Source organism: Ranitomeya imitator, chromosome 4, assembly GCF_032444005.1.
Source record: "Ranitomeya imitator isolate aRanImi1 chromosome 4, aRanImi1.pri, whole genome shotgun sequence".
Classification (NCBI taxonomy): domain Eukaryota; kingdom Metazoa; phylum Chordata; class Amphibia; order Anura; family Dendrobatidae; genus Ranitomeya; species Ranitomeya imitator.
In genome coordinates, this window is record NC_091285.1 from 666,372,100 (window position 1) to 666,399,143 (window position 27,044).

The 27,044-nt window shown below is 44.7% G+C and overlaps 1 protein-coding gene across 1 annotated transcript; it reads right to left on the reverse strand.

Annotated features, from left to right (window-relative positions):
• Positions 1-6,798: 6,798 nt before the first annotated feature.
• Positions 6,799-25,085, reverse strand: KLF1 (KLF transcription factor 1). The gene is made up of 3 exons (XM_069762199.1): positions 24,922-25,085; positions 21,723-22,449; positions 6,799-7,312 (listed from the first exon to the last, which is right to left on the reverse strand). Exons 1-3 carry the CDS (start codon positions 24,973-24,975, stop codon positions 7,107-7,109), a joined length of 987 nt encoding a protein of 328 aa, XP_069618300.1. The 5' UTR covers positions 24,976-25,085; the 3' UTR covers positions 6,799-7,106.
• Positions 25,086-27,044: the final 1,959 nt, after the last annotated feature.

Consider the following 27,044-nt stretch of genomic DNA (forward strand, 5'->3'; position numbering starts at 1 on the left):
GGACTGTGTGGAACATTGCCTCCTCTTCCATTTCTTTGGACACACCAGGGCACAGGAACTTGGCGACTAGCAGACCTGGTGGAGAAGATGGCAACACTGCTGGTTGACCTGGATGTATGGGGATAAGGCATTTGTTGTGACTCGGCTGTCCCCAACAAAGCACCACACAGGTTCTCCAGACTAGAACAAGTACCAGACAGCACATGGAAGGTGATATTCTCTGTGTATAACGCTTTGATCTGGAGCTCAAATTGTTCAGACATGAATTGACTCTTTCTAAATATAATAATAATCTTTATTTATATAGCGCCAACATATTCCGCAGCGCTTTACAGTTTAACAGTTTAAAACACGACAGTCATAAGTAACAACGTTAGCAATAATACAATAATTAAAGTAAAATAAAATGACCCTGCTCGTGAGAGCTTACAATCTACAATGAGGTGGGGGAGACACAGAGTACAGGTGTGTCTGAGCAGGGCTCGTCCTTCCCTTGACAACACCCTCACTGGATTCTGGAGCTGTAGGACAGGAATCTGATACCGACTCTTTATGGCTTGCAGCACTAACTTTCCTGCCAAACCAAAGCCTCTGCTTGCCACGAATACAGTCACAATCATCTATGGAGAGGTAATACTCCCACCAAGGGCAGCCTCTCCCACTGGCCCAAGGTTTTGGGGTTACTTAGACTTCACTTGACAAAGACCATCAGGATGTTCCACACACCCGCAGTAATACTGCAATCCCATTTCTTGACTGATATCCGGCTTCTGCTCAGTCTGCCAAGCACTGTCGATCTTCACAGATTCTGCACAGCACAGGTAGCTACCTCAACAGGCTGGGGAACAAATGGTCTTTGAAAAGACAACCAGACGTGACGGTTTCTTCACATGCGTCACCTGTCTGGTCTGTTCCTGAAAGTAAAGAAGTGATATTTTTGCAGAAGATTCATACAGAAGGCTCCCTGGTCCGAGGTGATAGGAACCCCTTGTTCCAATGGGTGGTTGAGCCATGCCAAGGCATCTCCTGCTAGATAGGACATCAGGAATCCCACCTTGGCCGATCAGTGAAAAGCTGCTGAGAGAAAACTTCATAGTGTCACATGCACTGCTCCAGGAACCCACGGCAATGCTTCAACTCTCCATAATATCGAGGTGCATAAGACAGGACGGGTTCCATTCCAGGAGCACAAGTGTCAGGTTGTCCAGATGGCAGGGCTTCCAATCAGGCATCGAGTGTCATCAGATGAAACAAAATTTTATCCTGTCTCTCGCTGATAGCACAGCTGCCGACACAGCGTAGAGTGCAGAGAAGAGTGGGGATCAGCAGGGCCCAGCAAACTGTTACACTCATTGGTGGTTCACGCGGATTTGTGGACCCACTGTGACACAGGACTGGGCCTGCCTATGAAGGGAGTAAGCGGAGACTTGGAAGGGGCTAAGCAGCTACCAGGTGTTCACTGGAGCTCCTGATGGTGGAGACAGACTGGGCTTCAGGTAGCCGCCAGATACCACTCCTAGGCAGAACAGCGGTACTGCAGCTGCTGACCCCATGAATCAGATTTGCTGACACTGATTAGGGCTATGTTCAGACATACTGGTCTAGGATACTGGATCAGGGACTGGCCGCACAAGGGCTGGGGAACAATTTTCAGGCACTGTCCGCATCGTCGGGACCAGTGGACTTCAGGAACAGGCCTTTTTTATTTCAAGACTGGCCACTTCAGAACCAGGGGACAGCATTCAGGCACTGGCCGCACTGGTACCAGGGGACTTTGGATTCAGGACTGGCCACTCCAGGACCAGGGAACGACATTCAGGCATGGCCGCATCAGACCAAGGCGACTTCGGGAACAGGACTGGCCAAACCGGGAGTGAGGGGAAAACATTCAGGCACTGACAACACAGGGACCAGGGATTCGGGTTCAGGATACTAGACAAACTGGGGCCAGGGATTCGTGTTCAGGAAACTGGCCAAACCGGAACCAGGGATTCGGCCACACTGGACCAGGGAACCTCACAAATGCGATTGTAGAACACCAACTATCTAATGACTCAACTCTTTGCTTGGCGACACCCTAATGGAGATGGAGTCATCTTGCAAGTGTACTCAATTATATTAAATGCCTTTCAGCAACAAACTTGGGGCATTTACTATATGTGCACACTGCCTCTTTAAGATCAGGGAAGTACTGCCGGATACTGCGACGCGCACACCAGGATCGGGCAGGAGCACACCAAGGAACCACGCCATGGGGCCAAGGAGGTCAGTGAGCCAGCGTCCCTGCATAGATCGAGAACAGGATACCATACAGGGGCGCCGGACATAGCGCTACATGGTGTATGCAATTATTTGACCTAACATCAGATTCTCTCCCCTTTTCTTGGTCTTTCTAGTCCGAGTTTCAGTACGATCGAACTTTTAGAAGTTACAGCAATTTTTCCGGGAAAAGCAGAGAGGGAATCATCCTGTATATTATCATGGGCACCTTACGTTACACTGGCAGGAAAGAAAAGACGTTTAGAGACATTTGTGATGGTTTCTAGAGAAGATTCATTGAGGTCCCAGAGGGAATTGCCCCGGCTGCTGCCTCCATGACGCACATCATAAACACAACTCCGCACATCCCGGGCCCGCCTGCTGATTGACAGCTGATTGGCTCGTCATTTCCCCAGGGGGTCTGACTATGTAATTGCCAAGAGCTATTTTTCAGGCATGCGATTCTCCGGGGAGCAGAGCTTATCCAAGTAATGTCTTATACACCTACATAACAATAAGATGTCAACCATTGCATCACATATAAAACAGCAGTTTAACAACTTCCTAAGAACTCCCAACACTGGCCCTGTTTGGACCCCGCCTGATGGTACATGGTTTCAAATAAAAATGTAGTAGTAACATAATGGCAGGCAAGGGCACCTCTATGGCCCGATAGCCATGCCATGGGTTTCCCACTTAGTCGGTATGTTATTGTTTAAAGGACCTTATAACTTTTCTATGATTATTATGTCTTGATTTTTACAATGTACCACTGCTTTCGTAACCATTGTTATTATTTTTACTTAACAAATCAATAGAAGACATGAAAATAAATAACTTTGTAATATATTATATCAGATAAACCACTTCTGTCTTCTCCTGGACTAATCTTTCATTCTTAAAATTCTTTAATTTACAGATAAAATCTATCTTTAGCAAGGAGAGATTTCCTATTACTGAGATAAGAGATGGCAGTTGGTGCTTATAAGGTTCTATGGAGAACTCTCATTTCAGGAGAACGTGCAGCAGAATGTTTGTGTCTGCCTCCTGCTCCTCCCTCCTCTATGCCTGTGTCTGCCTTCTGCTCCTCCCTCCTCTATGTCTGTGTCTGCCTCCTGCTCCTCCCTCCTCTATATCTGTGCCTGCCTTCTACTCCTCCCTCCTCTATGCCTGTGTCTGCCTTCTGCTCCTCTCTCCTCTATGTCTTTGTCTGCCTTCTGCTCCTCCCTCCTCTATGTCTGTCTCTGCCATCTGCTCCTCCCTCCTCTATGTCTGTGTCTGCCTCCTGCTCCTCCCTCCTCTAAGTCTGTGCCTGCCTTCTACTCCTCCCTCCTCTATGCCTGTGTCTGCCTTCTGCTCCTCTCTCCTCTATGTCTGTGTCTGCCTTCTGCTCCTCCCTCCTATATGCCTGTGTCTGCCTCCTGCTCCTCCCTCCTCTATGCCTGTGTCTGCCTCCTGCTCCTCCCTCCTCTATGCCTGTGTCTGCCTTCTGCTCCTCTATCCTCTATGTCTGTGTCTGCCTCCTGCTCCTCCCTCCTCTATGCCTGTGTCTGCCTTCTGCTCCTCCCTCCTCTATGTCTGTGTCTGCCTCCTGCTCCTCCCTTCTCTATGTCTGTGTCTGCCTCCTGCTCCGCCATCCTCTATGTCTGTGTCTGCCTTCTGCTCCTCCCTCCTCTATGCCTGTGTCTGCCTCCTGCTCCTCCCTCCTCTATGTCTGTGTCTGCCTTCTGCTCCTCCCTCCTCTATGTCTGTGTCTGCCTTCTGCTCCTCCCTCCTCTATGTCTGTGTCTGCCTTCTGCTCCTCCCTCCTCTATGCCTGTGTCTGCCTTCTGCTCCTCCCTCCTCTACGTCTGTGTCTGCCTCCTGCTCCTCCCTCCTCTATGTCTGTGTCTGCCTCCTACTCCTCCCTCCTCTATGTCTGTGTCTGCCTCCTGCTCCTCCCTCCTCTATGTCTGTGTCTGCCTTCTGCTCCTCCCTCCTCTATGCCTGTCTGCCTTCTGCTCCTCCCTCCTCTATGTCTGTGTCTGCCTCCTGCTCCTCCCTCCTCTATGTCTGTGTCTGCCTCCTGCTCCTCCCTCCTCTATGCCTGTGTCTGCCTCCTGCTCCTCCCTCCTCTATGCCTGTGTCTGCCTTCTGCTCCTCCCTCCTCTATGTCTGTGTCTGCCTTCTGCTCCTCCCTCCTCTATGCCTGTGTCTGCCTTCTGCTCCTCCCTCCTCTATGCCTGTGTCTGCCTTCTGCTCCTCCCTCCTCTATGTCTGTGTCTGCCTCCTGCTCCTCCCTCCTCTATGTCTGTGTCTGCCTCCTGCTCCTCCCTTCTCTATGTCTGTGTCTGCCTTCTGCTCCTCCCTTCTCTATGTCTGTGTCTGCCTCCTGCTCCTCCATCCTCTATGTCTGTGTCTGCCTCCTGCTCCTCCCTCCCCTATGTCTGTGTCTGCCTCCTGTTCCTCCATCCTCTATGTCTGTGTCTGCCTCCTGCTCCTCCCTCCCCTATGTCTATTTCTGCCTTCTGCTCCTCCCTTCTCTATGTCTGTGTCTGCCTCCTGCTCCTCCATCCTCTATGTCTGTGTCTGCCTCCTGCTCCTCCCTCCCCTATGTCTATGTCTGCTTCCTGCTCCTCCCTTCTCTATGCCTGCACAAATAGAGAATAAGACCAAAACATCCAAGCTAGTGTGAACAGGCGCCAACCAAAAAAACATAAGTTGAAAAACGATAAAGGTTGCACCATTATTTTACCAAGAATGATTACTCTAGAACATTCAACATGCATTACTGCCATAGAAAATAGCAAAAATTTTTGCAGATAAATATTTCATGTGTAGATTATATAGCGCTTTTCTCCTATTTTCTATGGCAGTAATGCATTTTCAATGTTCTAGAGTAATTCTTGGTAAAATAATGGTGCAACCTTTATCGTTTTCCTCTATGCCTGTGTCTTCCTCCAGCTCCTCCCTCCTCTATGCCTGTGTCTTCCTCCAGCTCCTCCCTCCTTTATGGCTGTGTCTTCCTCCAGCTCCTCCCTCCTTTATGGCTGTGTATTCCTCCAGCTCCTCCCTCCTTTATGGCTGTGTCTTCCTCCAGCTCCTCCCTCCTTTATGGCTGTGTCTTCCTCCAACTCCTCCCTCCTCTATGCCTGTGTCTTCCTCCAGCTCCTCTCTCCTTTATGGCTGTGTCTTCCTCAGCTCCTCCCTCCCTTATGGCTGTGTCTTCCTCCAGCTCCTCCCTCCTCTATGCCTGTGTCTTCCTCCAGCTCCTCCCTCCTTTATGGCTGTGTCTTCCTCCAGCTCCTCCCTCCTTTATGGCTGTGTCTGCCTCCAACTCCTCCCTACTCCATAGAATTTTAAAAGCACCAACTGCTTATCGGAGGATTTCGCTGACAAGATACCTGACAAAGTTGCTTATTTTCAAGTACACAATTATGAAATTAAAAAAATAAAACAACAGTTACTCTTTAAGACCATTGTCATTGGTAGCTACACCCATTAATGATGTCATCTAGTAATCATAGTAACATAGTAACATAGTAACATAGTTAGTAAGGCCGAAAAAAAGACATTTGTCCATCCAGTTCAGCCTATATTCCATCATAATAAATACCCAGATCTACGTCCTTCTACATAACCTAATAATTGTATGATACAATATTGTTCTGCTCCAGGAAGACATCCAGGCCTCTCTTGAACCCCTCGACTGAGTTCGCCATCACCACCTCCTCAGGCAAGCAATTCCAGATTCTCACTGCCCTAACAGTAAAGAATCCTCTTCTATGTTGGTGGAAAAACCTTCTCTCCTCCAGACGCAAAGAATGCCCCCTTGTGCCCGTCACCTTCCTTGGTATAAACAGATCCTCAGCGAGATATTTGTATTGTCCCCTTATATACTTATACATGGTTATTAGATCGCCCCTCAGTCGTCTTTTTTCTAGACTAAATAATCCTAATTTCGCTAATCTATCTGGGTATTGTAGTTCTCCCATCCCCTTTATTAATTTTGTTGCCCTCCTTTGTACTCTCTCTAGTTCCATTATATCCTTCCTGAGCACCGGTGCCCAAAACTGGACACAGTACTCCATGTGCGGTCTAACTAGGGATTTGTACAGAGGCAGTATAATGCTCTCATCATGTGTATCCAGACCTCTTTTAATGCACCCCATGATCCTGTTTGCCTTGGCAGCTGCTGCCTGGCACTGGCTGCTCCAGGTAAGTTTATCATTAACTAGGATCCCCAAGTCCTTCTCCCTGTCAGATTTACCCAGTGGTTTCCCGTTCAGTGTGTAATGGTGATATTGATTCCCTCTTCCCATGTGTATAACCTTACATTTATCATTGTTAAACCTCATCATTGTTAAACCTAATCATGATGATGTCATTCACTATTCTTAAAATAAATGCACCAACCCACATTTACTATATTAGATTGGGGTTGATGACCGGGGCAGTGGATGAGACTCATACATTCCCCTTGGGCATGTCGTCCTTGGGTATCATTGACACAATCAGAGTATACAAACAAATACAAAAGAAAAAAAAAGCACAAAAAAATCATCAGAATTAGTTTATTGCTACAAAATTAAAAAAAGGATTGTTCCAAAAAAATCACAAAAAATAAAAAAAAGGCAGCTGCCTCTAGTGGTCATGCAGTAAAATCACACATATGGAATATCTACACGCATGTACATTACTCTATACAATTATGGTATGAAGAAGAAGTGGGAACATAGGGCAGAGCCTGAACTTGTACAGTTCCTGTGATAGGATTAGTTAAAAAAAAAACACATATATGTATTATATACAAAAATAGAACTTCTATAATAACAGGAGATCTGACAGACAGATAATAGTACTAAAGATCATTTTATTATTTCCTTCCCATTACTCTTATATTCATGCCTCTTCATATGTAGAGCCAGATGGTCAGAACGGGCAAAAGTTCGTTCACATAAAAAACAATGGAAAGGGCGAACACCAGTGTGCTTCCGTATATGACGGGTAAGTTCATCAGAACGGGCAAATTTCCAACCGCAACCATCCCATTCACATACATAAGGTTTCTCTCCTGCAAAATAACGTGGAAGTTCATTGGTATTCATATAATATAATTATTATTAATTTTAAAATAATACTATTAATGTAACAGGATTTTACAGGGTAATAAGAGGATCAGGAGCCGGGTTACTGTAATAAGAGGTTACAGGGTAATAAGAGGATCAGGAGCTGGGTTACTGTAATAAGAGGTTACAGGGGTAATAAGAGGATCAGGAGCCGGGTTACTGTAATAAGAGGTTACTGAGGTAATAAGAGGATCAGGAGCCGGGTTACTGTAATAAGAGGTTACAGGGTAATAAGAGGATCAGGAGCCGGGTTACTGTAATAAGAGGTTACAGGGTAATAAGAAGATCAGGAGCCGGGTTACTGTAATAAGAGGTTACAGGGTAATAAGAGGATCAGGAGCCGGATTACTGTAATAAGAGGTTACAGAGTAATAAGAGGATCAGGAGCCGGGTTACTGTAATAAGAGGTTACAGGGTAATAAGAGGATCAGGAGCCGGGTTACTGTAATAAGAGGTTACAGAGTAATAAGAGGATCAGGAGCCGGGTTACTGTAATAAGAGGTTACAGGGTAATAAGAGGATCAGGAGCCGGGTTACTGTAATAAGAGGTTACAGGGTAATAAGAGGATCAGGAGCCGGGTTACTGTAATAAGAGGTTACAGGGTAATAAGAGGATCAGGAGCCGGGTTACTGTAATAAGAGGTTACAGGGTAATAAGAGGATCAGGAGCCGGGTTACTGTAATAAGAGGATACAGGGTAATAAGAGGATCAGGAGCCGGGTTACTGTAATAAGAGGTTACAGGGGTAATAAGAGGATCAGGAGCCGGGTTACTGTAATAAGAGGTTACAGGGGTAATAAGAGGATCAGGAGCCGGGTTACTGTAATAAGAGGTTACAGGGTAATAAGAGGATCAGGAGCCGGGTTACTGTAATAAGAGGTTACAGGGTAATAAGAAGATCAGGAGCCGGGTTACTGTAATAAGAGGTTACAGGGTAATAAGAGGATCAGGAGCCGGGTTACTGTAATAAGAGGTTACAGGGTAATAAGAGGATCAGGAGCCGGGTTACTGTAATAAGAGGTTACAGAGTAATAAGAGGATCAGGAGCCGGGTTACTGTAATAAGAGGTTACAGGGTAATAAGAGGATCAGGAGCCGGGTTACTGTAATAAGAGGTTACAGGATAATAAGAGGATCAGGAGCCGGGTTACTGTAATAAGAGGTTACAGGGTAATAAGAGGATCAGGAGCCGGGTTACTGTAACAAGAGATTACAGGGGTAATAAGAGGATCAGGAGCCGGGTTACTGTAATAAGAGGTTACAGGGTAATAAGAGGATCAGGAGCCGGGTTACTGTAATAAGAGGTTACAGGGGTAATAAGAGGATCAGGAGCCGGGTTACTGTAATAAGAGGTTACAGGGTAATAAGAGGATCAGGAGCCGGGTTACTGTAATAAGAGGTTACAGGGTAATAAGAGGATCAGGAGCCGGGTTACTGTAATAAGAGGTTACAGGGTAATAAGAGGATCAGGAGCCGGGTTACTGTAATAAGAGGTTACAGGGTAATAAGAGGATCAGGAGCCGGGTCACTGTAATAAGAGGTTACAGGGTAATAAGAGGATCAGGAGCCGGGTTACTGTAATAAGAGGTTACAGGGTAATAAGAGGATCAGGAGCCGGGTTACTGTAATAAGAGGATACAGGGTAATAAGAGGATCAGGAGCCGGGTTACTATAATAAAAGGTTACAGGGTAATAAGAGAATCAGTAGCCGGGTTACTGTAATAAGAGGTTACAGGGGTAATAAGAGGATCAGGAGCCGGGTTACTGTAATAAGAGGTTACAGGGGTAATAAGAGGATCAGGAGCCGGGTTACTGTAATAAGAGGTTACAGGGGTAATAAGAGGATCAGGAGCCGGGTTACTGTAATAAGAGGTTACAGGGGTAATAAGAGGATCAGGAGCCGGGTTACTGTAATAAGAGGTTACAGGGTAATAAGAGGATCAGGAGCCGGGTTAATGTAATAACAGGTTACAGGGTAATAAGAGGATCAGGAGCCGGGTTACTGTAATAAGAGGTTACAGGGTAATAAGAGGATCAGGAGCCGGGATACTGTAATAATAGGTTACAGGGTAATAAGAGGATCAGGAGCCGGGTTACTGTAATAAGAAGATCACGAGCCGAGTTACTCTAATAAAAGGTTACTGGGTAATAAGAGGATCAGGAGCCGGGTTACTGTAATAAGAGGTTACAGGGTAATAAGAGAATCAGGAGCCGGGTTACTGTAATAAGAAGATCACGAGCCGAGTTACTGTAATAAAAGGTTACTGGGTAATAAGAGGATCAGGAGCCGGGTTACTGTAATAAGAGGTTACAGGGTAATAAGAGAATCAGGAGCCGGGTTACTGTAATAAGACGTTATAGGGGTAATAAGAGGATCAGGAGTCGGGTATCTGTAATAAGAGGTTACAGGGGTAATAAGAGGATCAGGAGCCGGGTTACTGTAATAAGAGGTTACAGGGGTAATAAGAGGATCAGGAGCCGGGTTACTGTAATAAGAGGTTACAGGGTAATAAGAGGATCAGGAGCCGGGTTACTGTAATAAGAGGTTACAGGGTAATAAGAGGATCAGGAGCCGGGTTAATGTAATAACAGGTTACAGGGTAATAAGAGGATCAGGAGCCGGGTTACTGTAATAAGAGGTTACAGGGTAATAAGAGGATCAGGAGCCGGGATACTGTAATAATAGGTTACAGGGTAATAAGAGGATCAGGAGCCGGGTTACTGTAATAAGAAGATCACGAGCCGAGTTACTGTAATAAAAGGTTACTGGGTAATAAGAGGATCAGGAGCCGGGTTACTGTAATAAGAGGTTACAGGGTAATAAGAGAATCAGGAGCCGGGTTACTGTAATAAGAAGATCACGAGCCGAGTTACTGTAATAAAAGGTTACTGGGTAATAAGAGGATCAGGAGCCGGGTTACTGTAATAAGAGGTTACAGGGTAATAAGAGAATCAGGAGCCGGGTTACTGTAATAAGACGTTATAGGGGTAATAAGAGGATCAGGAGTCGGGTATCTGTAATAAGAGGTTACAGGGTAATAAGAGGATCAGGAGCCAGGTTACTGTAATAAGGTGTTACAGGGGTAATAAGAGGATCGGGAGCCGGGTTACTGTAATAAGAGGTTACAGGGTAATAAGAGGATCAGGAGCCGGGTTACTGTAATAAGAGGTTACAGGGTAATAAGAGGATCAGGAGCCGGGTTACTGTAATAAGAGGTTACAGGGGTAATAAGAGGATCAGGAGCCGGGTTACTGTAATAAGAGGTTACAGGGTAATAAGAGGATCAGGAGCCGGGTTACTGTAATAAGAGGTTACAGGGTAATAAGAGGATCAGGAGCCGGGTTACTGTAATCAGATGTTACAGGGTAATAAGAGGATCAGGAGCCGGGTTACTGTGATAAGAGGTTATAGGGGTAATAAGAGGACCAGGAGTCGGGTTACTGTAATAAGAGGTTACAGGGTAATAAGAGGATCAGGAGCCGGGTTACTGTAATAAGAGGTTACAGGGTAATAAGAGGATCAGGAGCCGGATTACTGTAATAAGAAGATCACGAGCCGAGTTACTGTAATAAGAGGTTACAGGGTAATAAGAGTATCAGGAGCCGGGTTACTGTAATAAGAGGTTACAGGGTAATAAGAGAATCAGGAGTCGGGTTACTGTAATAAGAGGTTACAGGGTAATAAGAGGATCAGGAGCCAGGTTACTGTAATAGGAGGTTACAGGGGTAATAAGAGGATCAGGAGCCGGGTTACTGTAATAAGAGGTTACAGGGTAATAAGAGGCTCAGGAGCCGGGTTACTGTAATAAGAGGTTACAGGGTAATAAGAGGATCAGGAGCCGGGATACTGTAATAAGAGGTTACAGGGTAATAAGAGGATCAGGAGCCGGGTTACTGTAATAAGAGGTTATAGGGGTAATAAGAGGATCAGGAGCCGGGTTACTATAATAAGAGGTTACAGGGTAATAAGAGGATCAGGAGCCAGGTTACTGTAATAAGAGGTTACAGGGGTAATAAGAGGATCAGGAGTCGGGTTACTGTAATAAGAGCTTACAGGGTAATAAGAGGATCAGGAGCCAGGTTACTGTAATAAGAGGTTACAGGGGTAATAAGAGGATCGGGAGCCGGGTTACTGTAATAAGAGGTTACAGGGTAATAAGAGGATGAGGAGCCGGGTTACTGTAATAAGAGGTTGCAGGTTAATAAGAGGATCAGGAGCCGGGTTACTGTAATAAGAGGTTACAGGGGTAATAAGAGGATCAGGAGCCGGGTTACTGTAATCAGAGGTTACAGGCTAATAAGAGGATCAGGAGCCGGGTTACTGTAATAAGAGGTTATAGGGTAATAAGAGGATCAGGAGCCGGGTTACTGCAATAAGAGGTTACAGGCAGTGGCGTAGGAAGGGGGGTGCGGGGGGGGCGGTCCGCCCCGGGCGGCACAATGCGGGGGGCGGCCGGCGCTGCAGAAGAAAAAAAAAAAAAGACGCCCCTTTAAATCTTCGGGCGGCGCCGTCCGCCGCCACGACCAGGGCCAGCTCCCCCCACCACCGGACCCCGCCCCCCGCTCTATACTCACCTCTCCTGGTTCCTGCGGCGCCGGCAGCTGCAGCCTCCTCTGACTCTGCGACGTCTCAGAGCAGAGGGCGCGATGACGTCACTACTGTGCGCGCCGCTCTGCCTCTCTGTCCTGAGCGTCGCAGAGCCGGAGAGACGCTGACTGCACCGGACCTGCGCTAGGAACGGGAGAGGTGAGGATTTTACTTTTTTTTTTTTTTCTTTATGTCTCACTGTCTGGGGCTGGGGCAATGCTGGAGACCATGGGGCAGATTGCTGGACACACTGGGGCAATACATGAGACCATGGGGCAGATTGCTGGACACACTGGGGCAATACATGAGACCATGGGGCAGATTGCTGGACACACTGGGGCAATACAGGAGACTATGGGGCAGATTGCTGGACACACTGGGGCAATACTGGAGACCATGGGGCAGATTGCTGGACACACTGGGGCAATACAGGAGACCATGTGGCAGAATGCTGGACACACTGGGGCAATACAGGAGACCATGGGGCAGATTGCTGGACACACTGGGGCAATACAGGAGACCATGGGGCAGATTGCTGGACCCACTGGGGCAATACTGGAGACCATGGGGCAGAATGCTGGACACACTGGGGCAATACAGGAGACCATGTGGCAGAATGCTGGACACACTGGGGCAATACAGGAGACCATGGGGCAGATTGCTGGACACACTGGGGCAATACAGGAGACCATGGGGCAGAATGCTGGACACACTGGGGCAATACAGGAGACCATGGGGCAGATTGCTGGACACACTGGGGCAATACTGGAGACCCTGGGGCAGATTTCTGGACACATTGAGGCAATGCTGGAGACCCTGGGGCAGACTTCTGGACACACTGGGGCAATGCTGGACACTGGGGCAGATTGCTGGACACACTGGGGGTAATATGCTGGACACACTGGGGCAATGCTGGACACTAGGGGTAATATGCTGGACACACTGGGGCAGACTGCTGGACACACTGGGGAAAGGCTGGACACTGGGGCAGATTGCTGGACACACTGGGGGCAGTGCTGGACATACTGGGGCAGATTGCTGGACACACTGGGGGTAATATGCTGGACACACTGGGGCAGATTGCTGGACAACATGGGGGTAATATGCTGGACACACTGGGGGCAGGACTTGAGGCATGGGCAGAATGTAGATACGGGGCATGATTGGAGACACGGGGCAGGATTGGATCATGGGGCAGGACGGATACGATGGAGGCTGGTGGGGCAGGATGGGGAGATCATATGGGGTAGAATGGATACTCATGAGGGCAGGATGCGAGAACATATGGCTGGAGCCAGGAATGAGAAACGGGGCCAGGGTGGGGAATAGTATTACCATAGGGGCTAATTAAGGGATATTATTACTGCAGTGATGTATTTATTTTATTTTTTGAGTATACTGTTTTAAATGGGGGGGCGGTCCTGTTACTGTGCAGAGTGACACTATATCACCTTTTTTTCTTCATGTGATGTAATGTAGAAGTTGTGAAAAATTAAGTAATGTGTTCTGCAAGCGGAGCTCGAGATAACTGTGTTATTTCCTGCAGAAACGAGTCCTGGCTGGAAGGAATGATGGCGGTCTGTGCTGGATGAAAGATGAAGGACTTCACCTAGAGACGTCACTGGTGAGTCAGTGTTACCTATACACTGACACTATACACTGTATACTATATAGAGGTCCTGTGTATAATGTCACCAGTGATCTCTGTATTACCTCTACACAGACACTGCATACTAAGTACAGATCTCCTGTGAATACTGGCACTTATGGTGATAGTATTGTGTTTTTTTTTTTATTACTGATCAGTATTGTAGTATTCAGTCACTATGTGGTGGTAATATGTGGTCTGGAAATGGTGTTGTGGTATTTGTCCCTTGTATGTAGTATTATTCGGTCACTATGTGGCCTGGTCATGGTGTGGTGGTATTAAGTCACAGGTGTGGCATGTGGGGGTGACACCATTAGGCCCAGTTTAAGTTCTACAAAACAGGAAAACCGTTTTTGGTAACCTTTGTGTGTATTGAGCCGGGGGGGGGGGGGCGCCAAACTCGGGAACAGCCCCGGGCGGCAAAAGCTCTAGCTACGCCTCTGGTTACAGGGTAATAAGAGGATCAGGAGCCAAGTTACTGTAATAAGAGGTTACAGGGTAATAAGAGGATCAGGAGCCGGGTTACTGTAATAAGAGGTTACAGGTTAATAAGAGGATCAGGAGCCGGGTTACTGTAATAAGAGGTTACAGGGTAATAAGAGGATCAGGAGTCGGGTTACTGTAATAAGAGGTTACAGGTTAATAAGAGGATCAGGAGCCGGGTTACTGTAATAAGAGGTTACAGGGTAATAAGAGGATCAGGAGCCAGGTTACTGTAATAAGGTGTTACAGGGGTAATAAGAGGATCGGGAGCCGGGTTACTGTAATAATAGGTTACAGGGTAATAAGAGGATCAGGAGCCGGGTAACTGTAATAATAGGTTACAGGGTAATAAGAGGATCAGGAGCCGGGTTACTGTAATAAGAGGTTACAGGGGTAATAAGAGGATCAGGAGCCGGGTTACTGTAATAAGAGGTTACAGGGTAATAAGAGGATCAGGAGCCGGGTTACTGTAATAAGAGGTTACAGGGGTAATAAGAGGATCAGGAGCCGGTTTACTGTAATCAGATGCTACAGGGTAATAAGAGGATCAGGAGCCGGGTTACTGTAATAAGAGGTTACAGGGTAATAAGAGGATCAGGAGCCGGGTTACTGTAATAAGAGGTTACAGGGGTAATAAGAGGATCAGGAGCCGGGTTACTGTAATCAGATGTTACAGGTTAATAAGAGGATCAGGAGCCGGGTTACTGTAATAAGAGGTTACAGGGTAATAAGAGGATCAGGAGCCAGGTTACTGTAATAAGAGGTTACAGGGTAATAAGAGGATCAGGAGCCGGGTTACTGTAATAAGAGGTTACAGGGTAATAAGAGGATCAGGAGCCGGGTTACTGTAATAAGAGGTTACAGGGGTAAAAAGAGGATCAGGAGCCGGGTTACTGTAATAAGAGGTTACAGGGTAATAAGAGGATCAGGAGCCAGGTTACTGTAATAAGAGGTTACAGGGGTAATAAGAGGATCAGGAGCCGGGTTACTGTAATAAGAGGTTACAGGGTAATAAGAGGATCAGGAGCCGGGTTACTGTAATAAGAGGTTACAGGGGTAATAAGAGGATCAGGAGCCGGTTTACTGTAATCAGATGCTACAGGGTAATAAGAGGATCAGGAGCCGGGTTACTGTAATAAGAGGTTACAGGGGTAATAAGAGGATCAGGAGCCGGGTTACTGTAATCAGATGTTACAGGTTAATAAGAGGATCAGGAGCCGGGTTACTGTAATAAGAGGTTACAGGGTAATAAGAGGATCAGGAGCCAGGTTACTGTAATAAGAGGTTACAGGGTAATAAGAGGATCAGGAGCCGGGTTACTGTAATAAGAGGTTACAGGGTAATAAGAGGATCAGGAGCCGGGTTACTGTAATAAGAGGTTACAGGGGTAAAAAGAGGATCAGGAGCCGGGTTACTGTAATAAGAGGTTACAGGGTAATAAGAGGATCAGGAGCCAGGTTACTGTAATAAGAGGTTACAGGGGTAATAAGAGGATCAGGAGCCGGGTTACTGTAATAAGAGGTTACAGAGGTAATAAGAGGATCAGGAGCCGGGTTACTGTAATAAGAGGTTACAGGGTAATAAGAGGATCAGGAGCCGGGTTACTGTAATAAGAGGTTACAGGGTAATAAGAGGATCAGGAGCCGGGTTACTGTAATAAGAGGTTACAGGGTAATAAGAGGATCAGGAGATGGGTTACTGTAATAAGAGGTTACAGGGTAATAAGAGGATCAGGAACCGGGTTACTGTAATAAGAGGTTACAGGGTAATAAGAGGATCAGGAGCCGGGTTACTGTATAAGATGTTACAGGGGTAATAAGAGGATCAGGAGCCGGGTTACTGTATAAGAGGTTACAGGGGTAATAAGAGGATCAGGAGCCGGGTTACTGTAATAAGAGATTACAGGGTAATAAGAGGATCAGGAGCCGGGTTACCGTAATAAGAGGTTACAGGGGTAATAAGAGGATCAGGAGCCGGGTTACTGTAATAAGAGGTTACAGGGTAATAAGAGGATCAGGAGCCGGGTTACTGTAATAAGAGGTTACAGGGTAATAAGTGGATCAGGAGCCGGGTTACTGTATAAGATGTTACAGGGGTAATAAGAGGATCAGGAGCCGGGTTACTGTATAAGAGGTTACAGGGGTAATAAGACGATCAGGAGCCGGGTTACTGTAATAAGAGATTACAGGGTAATAAGAGGATCAGGAGCCGGGTTACCGTAATAAGAGGTTACAGGGGTAATAAGAGGATCAGGAGCCGGGTTACTGTAATCAGATGTTACAGGGTAATAAGAGGATCAGGAGCCGGGTTACTGTAATAAGAGGTTACAGGGTAATAAGAGGATCAGGAGCCGGGTTACTGTAATAAGAGGTTACAGGGGTAATAAGAGGATCAGGAGCCGGGTTACTGTAATAAGATGTTACAGGGGTAATAAGAGGATCAGGAGCCGGGTTACTGTAATCAGATGTTACAGGGTAATAAGAGGATCAGGAGCCGGGTTACTGTAATAAGAGGTTACAGGGTAATAAGAGGATCAGGAGCCGGGTTACTGTAATAAGAGGTTACAGGGTAATAAGAGGATCAGGAGCCGGGTTACTGTAATAAGAGGTTACAGGGTAATAAGAGGATCAGGAGCCGGGTTACTGTAATAAGAGTTTACAGGTTAATAAGAGGATCAGGAGCCGGGTTACTGTAATAAGAGGTAACAGGGTAATAAGAGGATCAGGAGCCAGGTTACTGTAATAAGAGGTTACAGGGTAATAAGAGGATCAGGAACCAGGTTACTGTAATAAGAGGTTACAGGGTAATAAGAGGATCAGGAGCCGGGTTACTGTAATAAGAGGTTACAGGTTAATAAGAGGATCAGGAGCCGGGTTACTGTAATAAGAGGTTACAGGGGTAACAAGAGGATCAGGAGCCGGGTTACTGTAATAAGAGGTTACAGGGGTAATAAGAGGATCAGGAGCCGGGTTACTGTAATAAGAGGTTACAGGGTAATAAGAGGATCAGGATCCGGGTTACTGTAATAAGAGGTTACAGGGGTAATAAGAGGATCAGGAGCCGGGTTACTGTAATAAGAGGTTACAGAGGTAATAAGAGGATCAGGAGCCGGGTTACTGTAATAAGAGGTTACAGGGTAATAAGAGGATCAGGAGCCGGGTTACTGTAATAAGAGGTTACAGGGTAATAAGAGGATCAGGAGCCGGGTTACTGTAATAAGAGGTTACAGGATAATAAGAGGATCAGGAGCCGGGTTACTGTAATAAGAGGTTAAAGGTTAATAAGAGGATCAGGAGCCGGGTTACTGTAATAAGAGGTTACAGGGGTAATAAGAGGATGAGGAGCCGGGTTACTGTAATAAGAGTTTACAGGGTAATAAGAGGATCAGGAGCCGGGTTACTGTAATAAGAGGTTACAGGGTAATAAGAGGATCAGGAGCCGGGTTACTGTAATAAGAGGTTACAGGGTAATATGAGGATCAGGAGCTGGGTTACTGTAATAAGAGGTTACAGGGTAATAAGAGGATCAGGAGCCGGGTTACTGTAATAATAGTTTACAGGGTAATAAGAGGATCAGGAGCCGGGTTACTGTAATAAGAGGTTACAGGGGTAATAAGAGGATCAGGAGCCGGGTTACTGTAATAAGAGGTTACAGGGTAATAGAAGGATCAGGAGCCGGGTTACTGTAATTAGAGGTTACAGGGTAATAAGAGGATCAGGAGCTGGGTTACTGTAATAAGAGTTTACAGGGTAATAGGAGGATCAGGAGCCGGGTTACTGTAATAAGAGGTTACAGGGTAATAAGAGGATCAGGAGCCGGGTTACTGTAATAAGAGGTTACAGGGTAATAAGAGGATCAGGAGCCGGGTTACTGTAATAAGAGTTTACAGGTTAATAAGAGGATCAGGAGCCGGGTTACTGTAATAAGAGGTAACAGGGTAATAAGAGGATCAGGAGCCAGGTTACTGTAATAAGAGGTTACAGGGTAATAAGAGGATCAGGAGCCGGGTTACTGTAATAAGAGGTTACAGGGTAATAAGAGGATCAGGAGCCGGGTTACTGTAATAAGAGGTTACAGGTTAATAAGAGGATCAGGAGCCGGGTTACTGTAATAAGAGGTTACAGGGGTAATAAGAGGATCAGGAGCCGGGTTACTGTAATAAGAGGTTACAGGGTAATAAGAGGATCAGGAGCCGGGTTACTGTAATAAGAGGTTACAGGTTAATAAGAGGATCAGGAGCCGGGTTACTGTAATAAGAGGTTACAGGGGTAATAAGAGGATCAGGAGCCGGGTTACTGTAATAAGAGGTTACAGGGTAATAAGAGGATCAGGAGCCGGGTTACTGTAATAAGAGGTTACAGGGGTAATAAGGGGATCAGGAGCCAGGTTACTGTAATAAGAGGTTACAGAGGTAATAAGAGGATCAGGAGCCGGGTTACTGTAATAAGAGGTTACAGGGTAATAAGAGGATCAGGAGCCGGCTTACTGTAATAAGAGGTTACAGGGTAATAAGAGGATCAGGAGCCGGGTTACTGTAATAAGAGGTTACAGGATAATAAGAGGATCAGGAGCCGGGTTACTGTAATAAGAGGTTACAGGTTAATAAGAGGATCAGGAGCCGGGTTACTGTAATAAGAGGTTACAGGGGTAATAAGAGGATGAGGAGCCGGGTTACTGTAGTAAGAGTTTACAGGGTAATAAGAGGATCAGGAGCCGGGTTACTGTAATAAGAGGTTACAGGGTAATAAGAGGATCAGGAGCCGGGTTACTGTAATAAGAGGTTACAGGGTAATAAGAGGATCAGGAGCCGGGTTACTGTAATAAGAGGTTACAGGGTAATATGAGGATCAGGAGCTGGGTTACTGTAATAAGAGGTTACAGGGTAATAAGAGGATCAGGAGCCGGGTTACTGTAATAAGAGTTTACAGGGTAATAAGAGGATCAGGAGCCGGGTTACTGTAATAAGAGGTTACAGGGGTAATAAGAGGATCAGGAGCCGGGTTACTGTAATAAGAGGTTACAGGGTAATAGGAGGATCAGGAGCCGGGTTACTGTAATAAGAGGTTACAGGGTAATAAGAGGATCAGGAGCTGGGTTACTGTAATAAGAGTTTACAGGGTAATAGGAGGATCAGGAGCCGGGTTACTGTAATAAGAGGTTACAGGGTAATAAGAGGATCAGGAGCCGGGTTACTGTAATAAGAGGTTACAGGGTAATAAGAGGATCAGGAGCTGGGTTACTGTAATAAGAGTTTACAGGGTAATAAGAGGATCAGGAGCCGGGTTACTGTAATAAGAGGTTACAGGGTAATAAGAGGATCAGGAGCCGGGTTACTGTAATAAGAGGTTACAGGGTAATAAGAGGATCAGGAGCCGGGTTACTGTAATAAGAGGTTACAGGGTAATAAGAGGATCAGGAGCCGGGTTACTGTAATAAGAGGTTACAGGGTAATAAGAGGATCAGGAGCCGGGTTACTGTAATAAGAGGTTACAGGGTAATAAGAGGGTCAGGAGCCGGGTTACTGTAATAAGAGGTTACAGGGTAATAAGAGGATCAGGAGCCGGGTTACTGTAATAAGAGGTTACAGGGTAATAAGAGGATCAGGAGCCGGGTTACTGTAATAAGAGGTTACAGGGTAATAAGAGGATCAGGAGCCGGGTTAGTGTAATAAGAGGTTACAGGGTAATAAGAGGATCAGTAGCCGGGTTACTGTAATAAGAGGTTACAGGGTAATAAGAGGATCAGGAGCCGGGTTACTGTAATAAGAGGTTACAGGGTAATAAGAGGATCAGGAGCCGGGTTACTGTAATAAGAGGTTACAGGGTAATAAGAGGATCAGGAGCCGGGTTACTGTAATAAGAGGTTACAGGGTAATAAGAGGGTCAGGAGCCGGGTTACTGTAATAAGAGGTTACAGGGTAATAAGAGGATCAGGAGCCGGGTTACTGTAATAAGAGGTTACAGGGTAATAAGAGGATCAGGAGCCGGGTTACTGTAATAAGAGGTTACAGGGGTAATAAGAGGATCAGGAGCCGGGTTACTGTAATAAGAGGTTACAGGGTAATAAGAGGCTCAGGAGCCGGGTTACTGTAATAAGAGGTTACAGGGTAATAAGAGGGTCAGGAGCCGGGTTACTGTAATAAGAGGTTACATGGTAATAAGAGGATCAGGAGCCGGGTTACTGTAATAAGAGGTTACAGGGTAATAAGAGGATCAGGAGCCGGGTTACTGTAATAAGAGGTTACAGGTTAATAAGAGGGTCAGGAGCCGGGTTACTGTAATAAGAGATTACAGGGTAATAAGAGGGCCAGGAGCCGGGTTACTGTAATAAGAGGTTACAGGGTAATAAGAGGATCAGGAGCCGGGTTACTGTAATAAGAGGTTACAGGGTAATAAGAGGATCAGGAGCCGGGTTACTGTAATAAGAGGTTACAGGGTAATAAGAGGGTCAGGAGCCGGGTTACTGTAATAAGAGGTTACAGGGTAATAAGAGGATCAGGAGCCGGGTTACTGTAATAAGAGGTTACAGGGTAATAAGAGGATCAGGAGCCGGGTTACTGTAATAAGAGGTTACAGGGTAATAAGAGGATCAGGAGCCGGGTTACTGTAATAGGAGGTTACAGGGGTTATAAGAGGATCAGGAGCCGGGTTACTGTAATAAGAGGTTACAGGGTAATAAGAGGGTCAGGAGCCGGGTTACTGTAATTAGAGGTTACAGGGGTAATAAGAGGATCAGGAGCCGGGTTACTGTAATAAGAGGTTACAGGGTAATAAGAGGATCAGCAGCCGGGTTACTGTAATAAGAGGTTACAGGGTAATAAGAGGATCAGGAGCCGGGTTACTGTAATAAGAGGTTACAGGGTAATAAGAGGGTCAGGAGCCGGGTTACTGTAATTAGAGGTTACAGGGTAATAAGAGGATCAGGAGCCGGGTTACTGTAATAAGAGGTTACAGGGTAATAAGAGGAACAGGAGCCGGGTTACTGTAATAAGAGGTTACAGGGGTAATAAGAGGATCAGGAGCCGGGTTACTGTAATAAGAGGTTACAGGGTAATAAGAGGATCAGCAGCCGGGTTACTGTAATAAGAGGTTACAGGGTAATAAGAGGATCAGGAGTCGGGTTACTGTAATAAGAGGTTACAGGGGTAATAAGAGGATCAGGAGCCGGGTTACTGTAATAAGAGGTTACAGGGTAATAAGAGGGTCAGGAGCCGGGTTACTGTAATTAGAGGTTACAGGGGTAATAAGAGGATCAGGAGCCGGGTTACTGTAATAAGAGGTTACAGGGTAATAAGAGGATCAGCAGCCGGGTTACTGTAATAAGAGTTTACAGGGTAATAAGAGGATCAGGAGCCGGGTTACTGTAATAAGAGGTTACAGGGTAATAAGAGGATCAGGAGCCGGGTTACTGTAATAAGAGGTTACAGGGGTAATAAGAGGATCAGGAGCCGGGTTACTGTAATAAGAGGTTACAGGGTAATAAGAGGATCAGGAGCCGGGTTACTGTAATAAGAGGTTACAGGGTAATAAGAGGGTCAGGAGCCGGGTTACTGTAATTACAGTATTATTGTTCCTATTTCTCGGCGGAGGGGTGGTAATGCGACGCTCAGTGTGTACACAGCCATTGCTGTCTCTCACCAGTGTGGGTACGTAGATGAGCTTTCAGGTGTGAGCTCTTGGTGTAGGTTTTGTAGCATCCATCGTGGGTACAGCTGTGACTGGTGACAGTTCGGTTTGATGTGCGCTTTCCTTGCTTTTGCTTCTTTTCCTTTTGGGTATAGGCCAGTGAATGTGCCGTTGGTTGTGGTAATACATAGTAGGACATTGTGGAGGGGAAGGACTGGTAAGATTGCCCTTCTAGAACAGAAAACGAAGTCCTTGGTAAAATTGGCACTGGAATCGTTGAATAGTGGGTGCTGGGAATCCCTGGCGGCATTAGATCTTGTTTGGGTGGCAGGGAATACACGTAGCCCATAGATTGTAGGATGGAGTAATTGGCATTGTCTGTGGGTTGGTGGATCGGGTTGGTATTGGTTGATGGCTCGGTCTTGGGAATCATTTCTGGAGGTCCATGTAAAGATGCTGGATCTGCGAGGTGGTCTTCAAAGGGAAGGAGCAGGGTACTAATGACGTCAGTCGGGCACATATCCGTGAACTCCTGCGGGTGACCCTGGGTAACTGGCGCCTGTGAGGAATAGCCGCCATCTGCTGACTGTTCTAAAAAATGGAGGAAATCCACATCCCAATTGGATTCTTCTTTTTTTTGGAATGTGGTAACGTCTGGAGGAGCGGAGTGCGAATACTGACAACCAGGGGGCACTGGGTATATCTCCGGCCCCGGCTCTGACGCGGCACAATTCCATATCTGAAGATGAAAAACAATCTCATTACTCAGGGAAAGCAGCAGGTTTTGTGAAGAGCTTGTTGATTTTTTTTTTATCACTATTTTTTCTCTATCTCGGCTTTTTTTTTTTTTAACCAAAGGGCAAAGATTGAATTTGCTGCCTGTATACCCTGCTCACTGTCGTTATTTTTTTTTTTTATTCACATTCTAATTTTCATTGTGTAGATCATTCCGAAATAAAATAGGCCAAAATATAAAAATAAAAATAATAATGATGATGATAATAATATAAAGAAGAAGAAATATAAAAAACAAAAGTAAATAAGAAAATTTAAAGAAAAAGTTTTGGAATGAGAGAAATTCTGTTGCAATACCAGACTCAAACAGCGACAGGTGTGGCGCTGTTCCTTAAAGTCATTGCCATGTTTTATTAATTCTGCACAACCCCTTTAAGGACATAATTGAAAAAAAATAAAACTTGCATGCCTTTCCGTAAAATTAGAAGCACTGTATGTGTCCATAGAAATTACTAAAGGGGTGATTTACTACTAAACAACCCCCCGCTAAATTACTTCAGGTTCCATTTAAAATAAAAATATTCATCTCCGGCAGTAATGTCGTTCCGGAGATATTACTTGTTGTGTCACGGTACTGCTGCAGCCAATCACCGACTGCTGGTCAGGTGAAGCCGGAATATTGATGAGTTACAGATAATCAGCAGCCAATCAGTATCCATTGTTTTTATTTTAAATGGGGCCCTGAAGTTATTAGGCAGGGGGTGTCTAGTAATGGACAACCCCATTAATGCCCAAAAAAGGAAGCCCTTGTGAATAAAAATATTCCAAAATTTCAAATATTGGAAACAAAAAAAAAATATTAGTATGAAGTATTTTTTTCGAGACTGTGTGATCCACGTTAATACTTCTTCAGGGTAGGCCTATGTTCTATAGATTTTGGTCCCGTACCGTCTGTTGGTGCCCTCTCCCTATGGGGTTATTTACTTTCCAGTGTGTAATTGACTATACAGAGCTCAAATATAAGCACCATACGGTATTATACCCAATCACAGTGAGGAAGAACACATAAAACGTCCATATTGTAGCCTAAATAACAATACTATACAGTGCTACCAATGCTATACACTGCAAAAATAACGTTCTGTACGGTGACAAAGTAGCAGTAATTATCACCGAGTGCTTAAAAAATACCAATATACAATGACCAAATAATACCTGTGTACAGTGCTCAAATAAAAGCTACTGAGAGTCTTCAAATAATACATGAATACAGTAACTCAATAATACCTACATATAGTACTGAAATAGCTTCTACATACAAAGAATAAATAATACTTATATACAGTGATCCAATAATACCTAGAAACATTACCAAATAATGCATATATACAGTGCTTAAATAATGCCTACATGTAGTAACCATATAATGCCTATATACAATACTTAAATAATACCAACATAAAGGTCCCAAATAACATCTACATACAATGAGTAAATAATACCTGTGTACAGTGCTCAAATAAAAGCTACATACAGTTCCCAAATAATACCCGAATACAGTGAACAAATAATACCTACATATGGTGCTGAAATAGATCCTACATATAGTGATCAAATAATACTTATATACAGTGATCAAATAAAACTTACATACAGTAACCAAATTATACCTATATACAGTGCTCAAATAATACCTACACACAGTTCCCAAATAATATCTATATACAATAACCAAATAATATCTATATACAGTGCTCAAATAAAACCTACATACAGTGACCAAATAATACCTATATACAGTGCTCAAATAATATCTATATACAGTAACCAAATAATGCCTACATACAGTTCCCAAATAATATACAATATATATATACAATATACAATAACCAAATAATACCTAGGCACAGTGCTCAAATAAAACCAACATACAGTGACCAAATAATATGTATATACAGTAACCAAATAATACCTAGGCACAGTGCTCAAATAATGCCTACATACTGTTCCCAAATAATATCTATATACAGTAACCAAATAATATCTATACACAGTGCTCAAATAAAACCTATAAAACCTACATACAGTGACCAAATAATACCTAGATACAGTTCCCAAATAATATCTATATACAGTAACCAAATAATATCTATACACAGTGCTCAAATAATGCCTAGATACAGTTCCCAAATAATACCTATATACAGTGACTAAATAATACTTAGATACAGTGCCAAATAATACCTACATACAGTGCTCAAATAATACCGACATACAGTTTCCAAATAATACCTAGAGTTCCCAAACAGTGATCAATTAATACCTATTTACAGAAAACAAATAATACCTACATACGGTGCTGAAATAGCACCTACATACAGTGGCTAATTAATAAAATATATATATGTATACGCACATGTCTATCCACTACCAAAATAGAAAACTACCTGCTATAATGTGTACAGAGGCCACTTACCTGATTATTGTCATATATGAACTGACCCTGAAAATCGCAGGAAGCTAACGCCATCCTCCCTATACACAGCTGTACGTATAGACGGTATATATAGTAGTATACGTATATCTCTTAGCTCTGCATTTCCCCGCTCTCTGTCGTCTTCATTCAGTTTGCCATAAGATAACCAGAGCAGGGAACGCTGTGTTTTCTATTTGCTTTTTTTTTTTCTCAAGAAATTTTGTGGTTTTGAAGATTGTATCTGATTGGTGGAAAGTGAGAGGAAGCCCCGCCCCTGTGTTAATCTCTCCGCCCTTTCTCGCTCGCCGTGTCATCAAATTATAGTGAAGAAATGGCATTTTGTGCTTTTTTTTTTCCGCAGAGACGACACATTACAACATGGCAATAGTCAGGGACATATTTTAGTAAAAATGAGCAATGTTCCGTAAAGACCTGCAATATGTCTACGTATCTCTGATAAAAATGAGGGAAAGATTAATTATTTTATTATGTACACTGATGAGCAAAAGGGTAACGATGTTTTGACCTTCTGACTTCCAGGCTCCATATCTCACCATCCACTACTGCTTTGATCTTGAGACTGCCATCATTTTATAGACAATCATCTTGACTATCTCATACATAAATTGTACTTACAGCTGTTTAGCATATGATTACTTATGCAGATTCTTGTCAGGTCACTGCATTGTTACTGTTTTGCTCTTAAAAATCTAAAAAAAAATTTTTTTATTTTGTTAATCCACCTTTGTCTTTCACCACTGCCTGAATCCTTCTGCTCTCAGTTAGATTCAAGCATGTCTCCCCCGAAATCTGATCCCAGGTCTCTTCTACAGGTTTCCCATGTCGGTGCACACTGGTCCCTCACTTGGGTCTGTATACAGCTTTTTCTTCACCTCTACCCACAAGTGTTGGATTGGGTGAAGGTCTGGGCACTGTGGGTGGAATCCAGCTCCTCTACTTCATTGTCATTGAACCATTTCTTCTCCAATCTCGATGTATGCTTTGGGTCGTTGTCCTGCTGGAACACTATGCCGTCCTTTTCAAAACCATAGTACTTGACTGTATGAAGTAACTCATCTTGTAGGACAGTCACATATAGCTCAGCATTGAGACCACCATCGATCCCGGTCAAGTATCCAATGCATTTGGCTGTGAAACAACCTCATGTTATCAGGCTTCCTCCACCGAACCTGACAGTTCCTTCAATTTGTCCATCCATTAGCCCCTTTTCCCTTGTTTCTTTCAGACCCATTGTCACCCATCAGTGCCTATAGCCTATTGATTTCCGTCTCGTCACCCATTTCCAATCTTCTACCATTCACTTTTCATATGACAATATTGAAGTCAAGGCATCTTCGCCTTTTTTCGGACCACCACTCCAGTCTTGTGTAATGTGGGTCACACGATGCTTCTATGGACTTCTGTGATCTCACTATTACGAAGCCTATGAGCCACCTCCACTCTTGTGTTTGTAGCACTACAACTGATCGACCTTGTGATGAGCCGACTTGTTGACTCTGATATTTTGCCTGGACGTCCACCTCTTGGCTTCTGAATGGATAGATGGACTTCGTTTTCTCTTCTGCCAGCTGTCATGGCGCTCACATGATGCAGTTTGGTAATTTTCTTGGCCAAGAGACCACTATCTATGAGTTGGAAGATGCTGTTTCCCTTTTCTTGGGAAATCTACTTCATGGCTCCTCGGTTCAAACCAATGTCTGGGATGTCTTAGTGAATCCTGCTTTGAGCAGGGGGTTGGACCAGATGACCCAGGAGGTCCCTTCCAACTCTAACATTCTATGATTCTATGACCTTTCACTTGGGAATCAGCCTAATAACACACTGAGCTATTAGAGAATGTGAGAACAGGTTGTAATTTTGCAGTATTGAGGAAGAAAAAGACTTTTCCACCACCAGGATCAAAACAGTAACAATGCAGTGACCTGACAAGAATCTGCATAACTAATCATATGCTAAATAGTTAGAAGTCAAATGTCTGTATGAGATATCCAAGATGATTGTCTATAACATGATGGTAGTCTCACTTTCCAAGCAGTAGTGGATGGTGAGATATGGAGCCTGAAAGTCAAAAGTTAAAAACATTTTTACCCTTTTGCTTTTAT

Bases quoted from the DNA above. Each gene is read 5' to 3' on its own strand.
- KLF1 (XM_069762199.1), bottom strand. From the start codon at position 24,975: ATGGCGTTAGCTTCCTGCGATTTTCAGGGTCAGTTCATATATGACAAT. The intron at 22,450-24,921 runs GTAAGTGGCCTC...TTTCATCTTCAG, and splicing joins TCATATATGACAATAATCAG to ATATGGAATTGTGCCGCGTC. The intron at 7,313-21,722 runs GTGAGAGACAGC...GTTATTTTGCAG, and splicing joins TCATCTACGTACCCACACTG to GAGAGAAACCTTATGTATGT.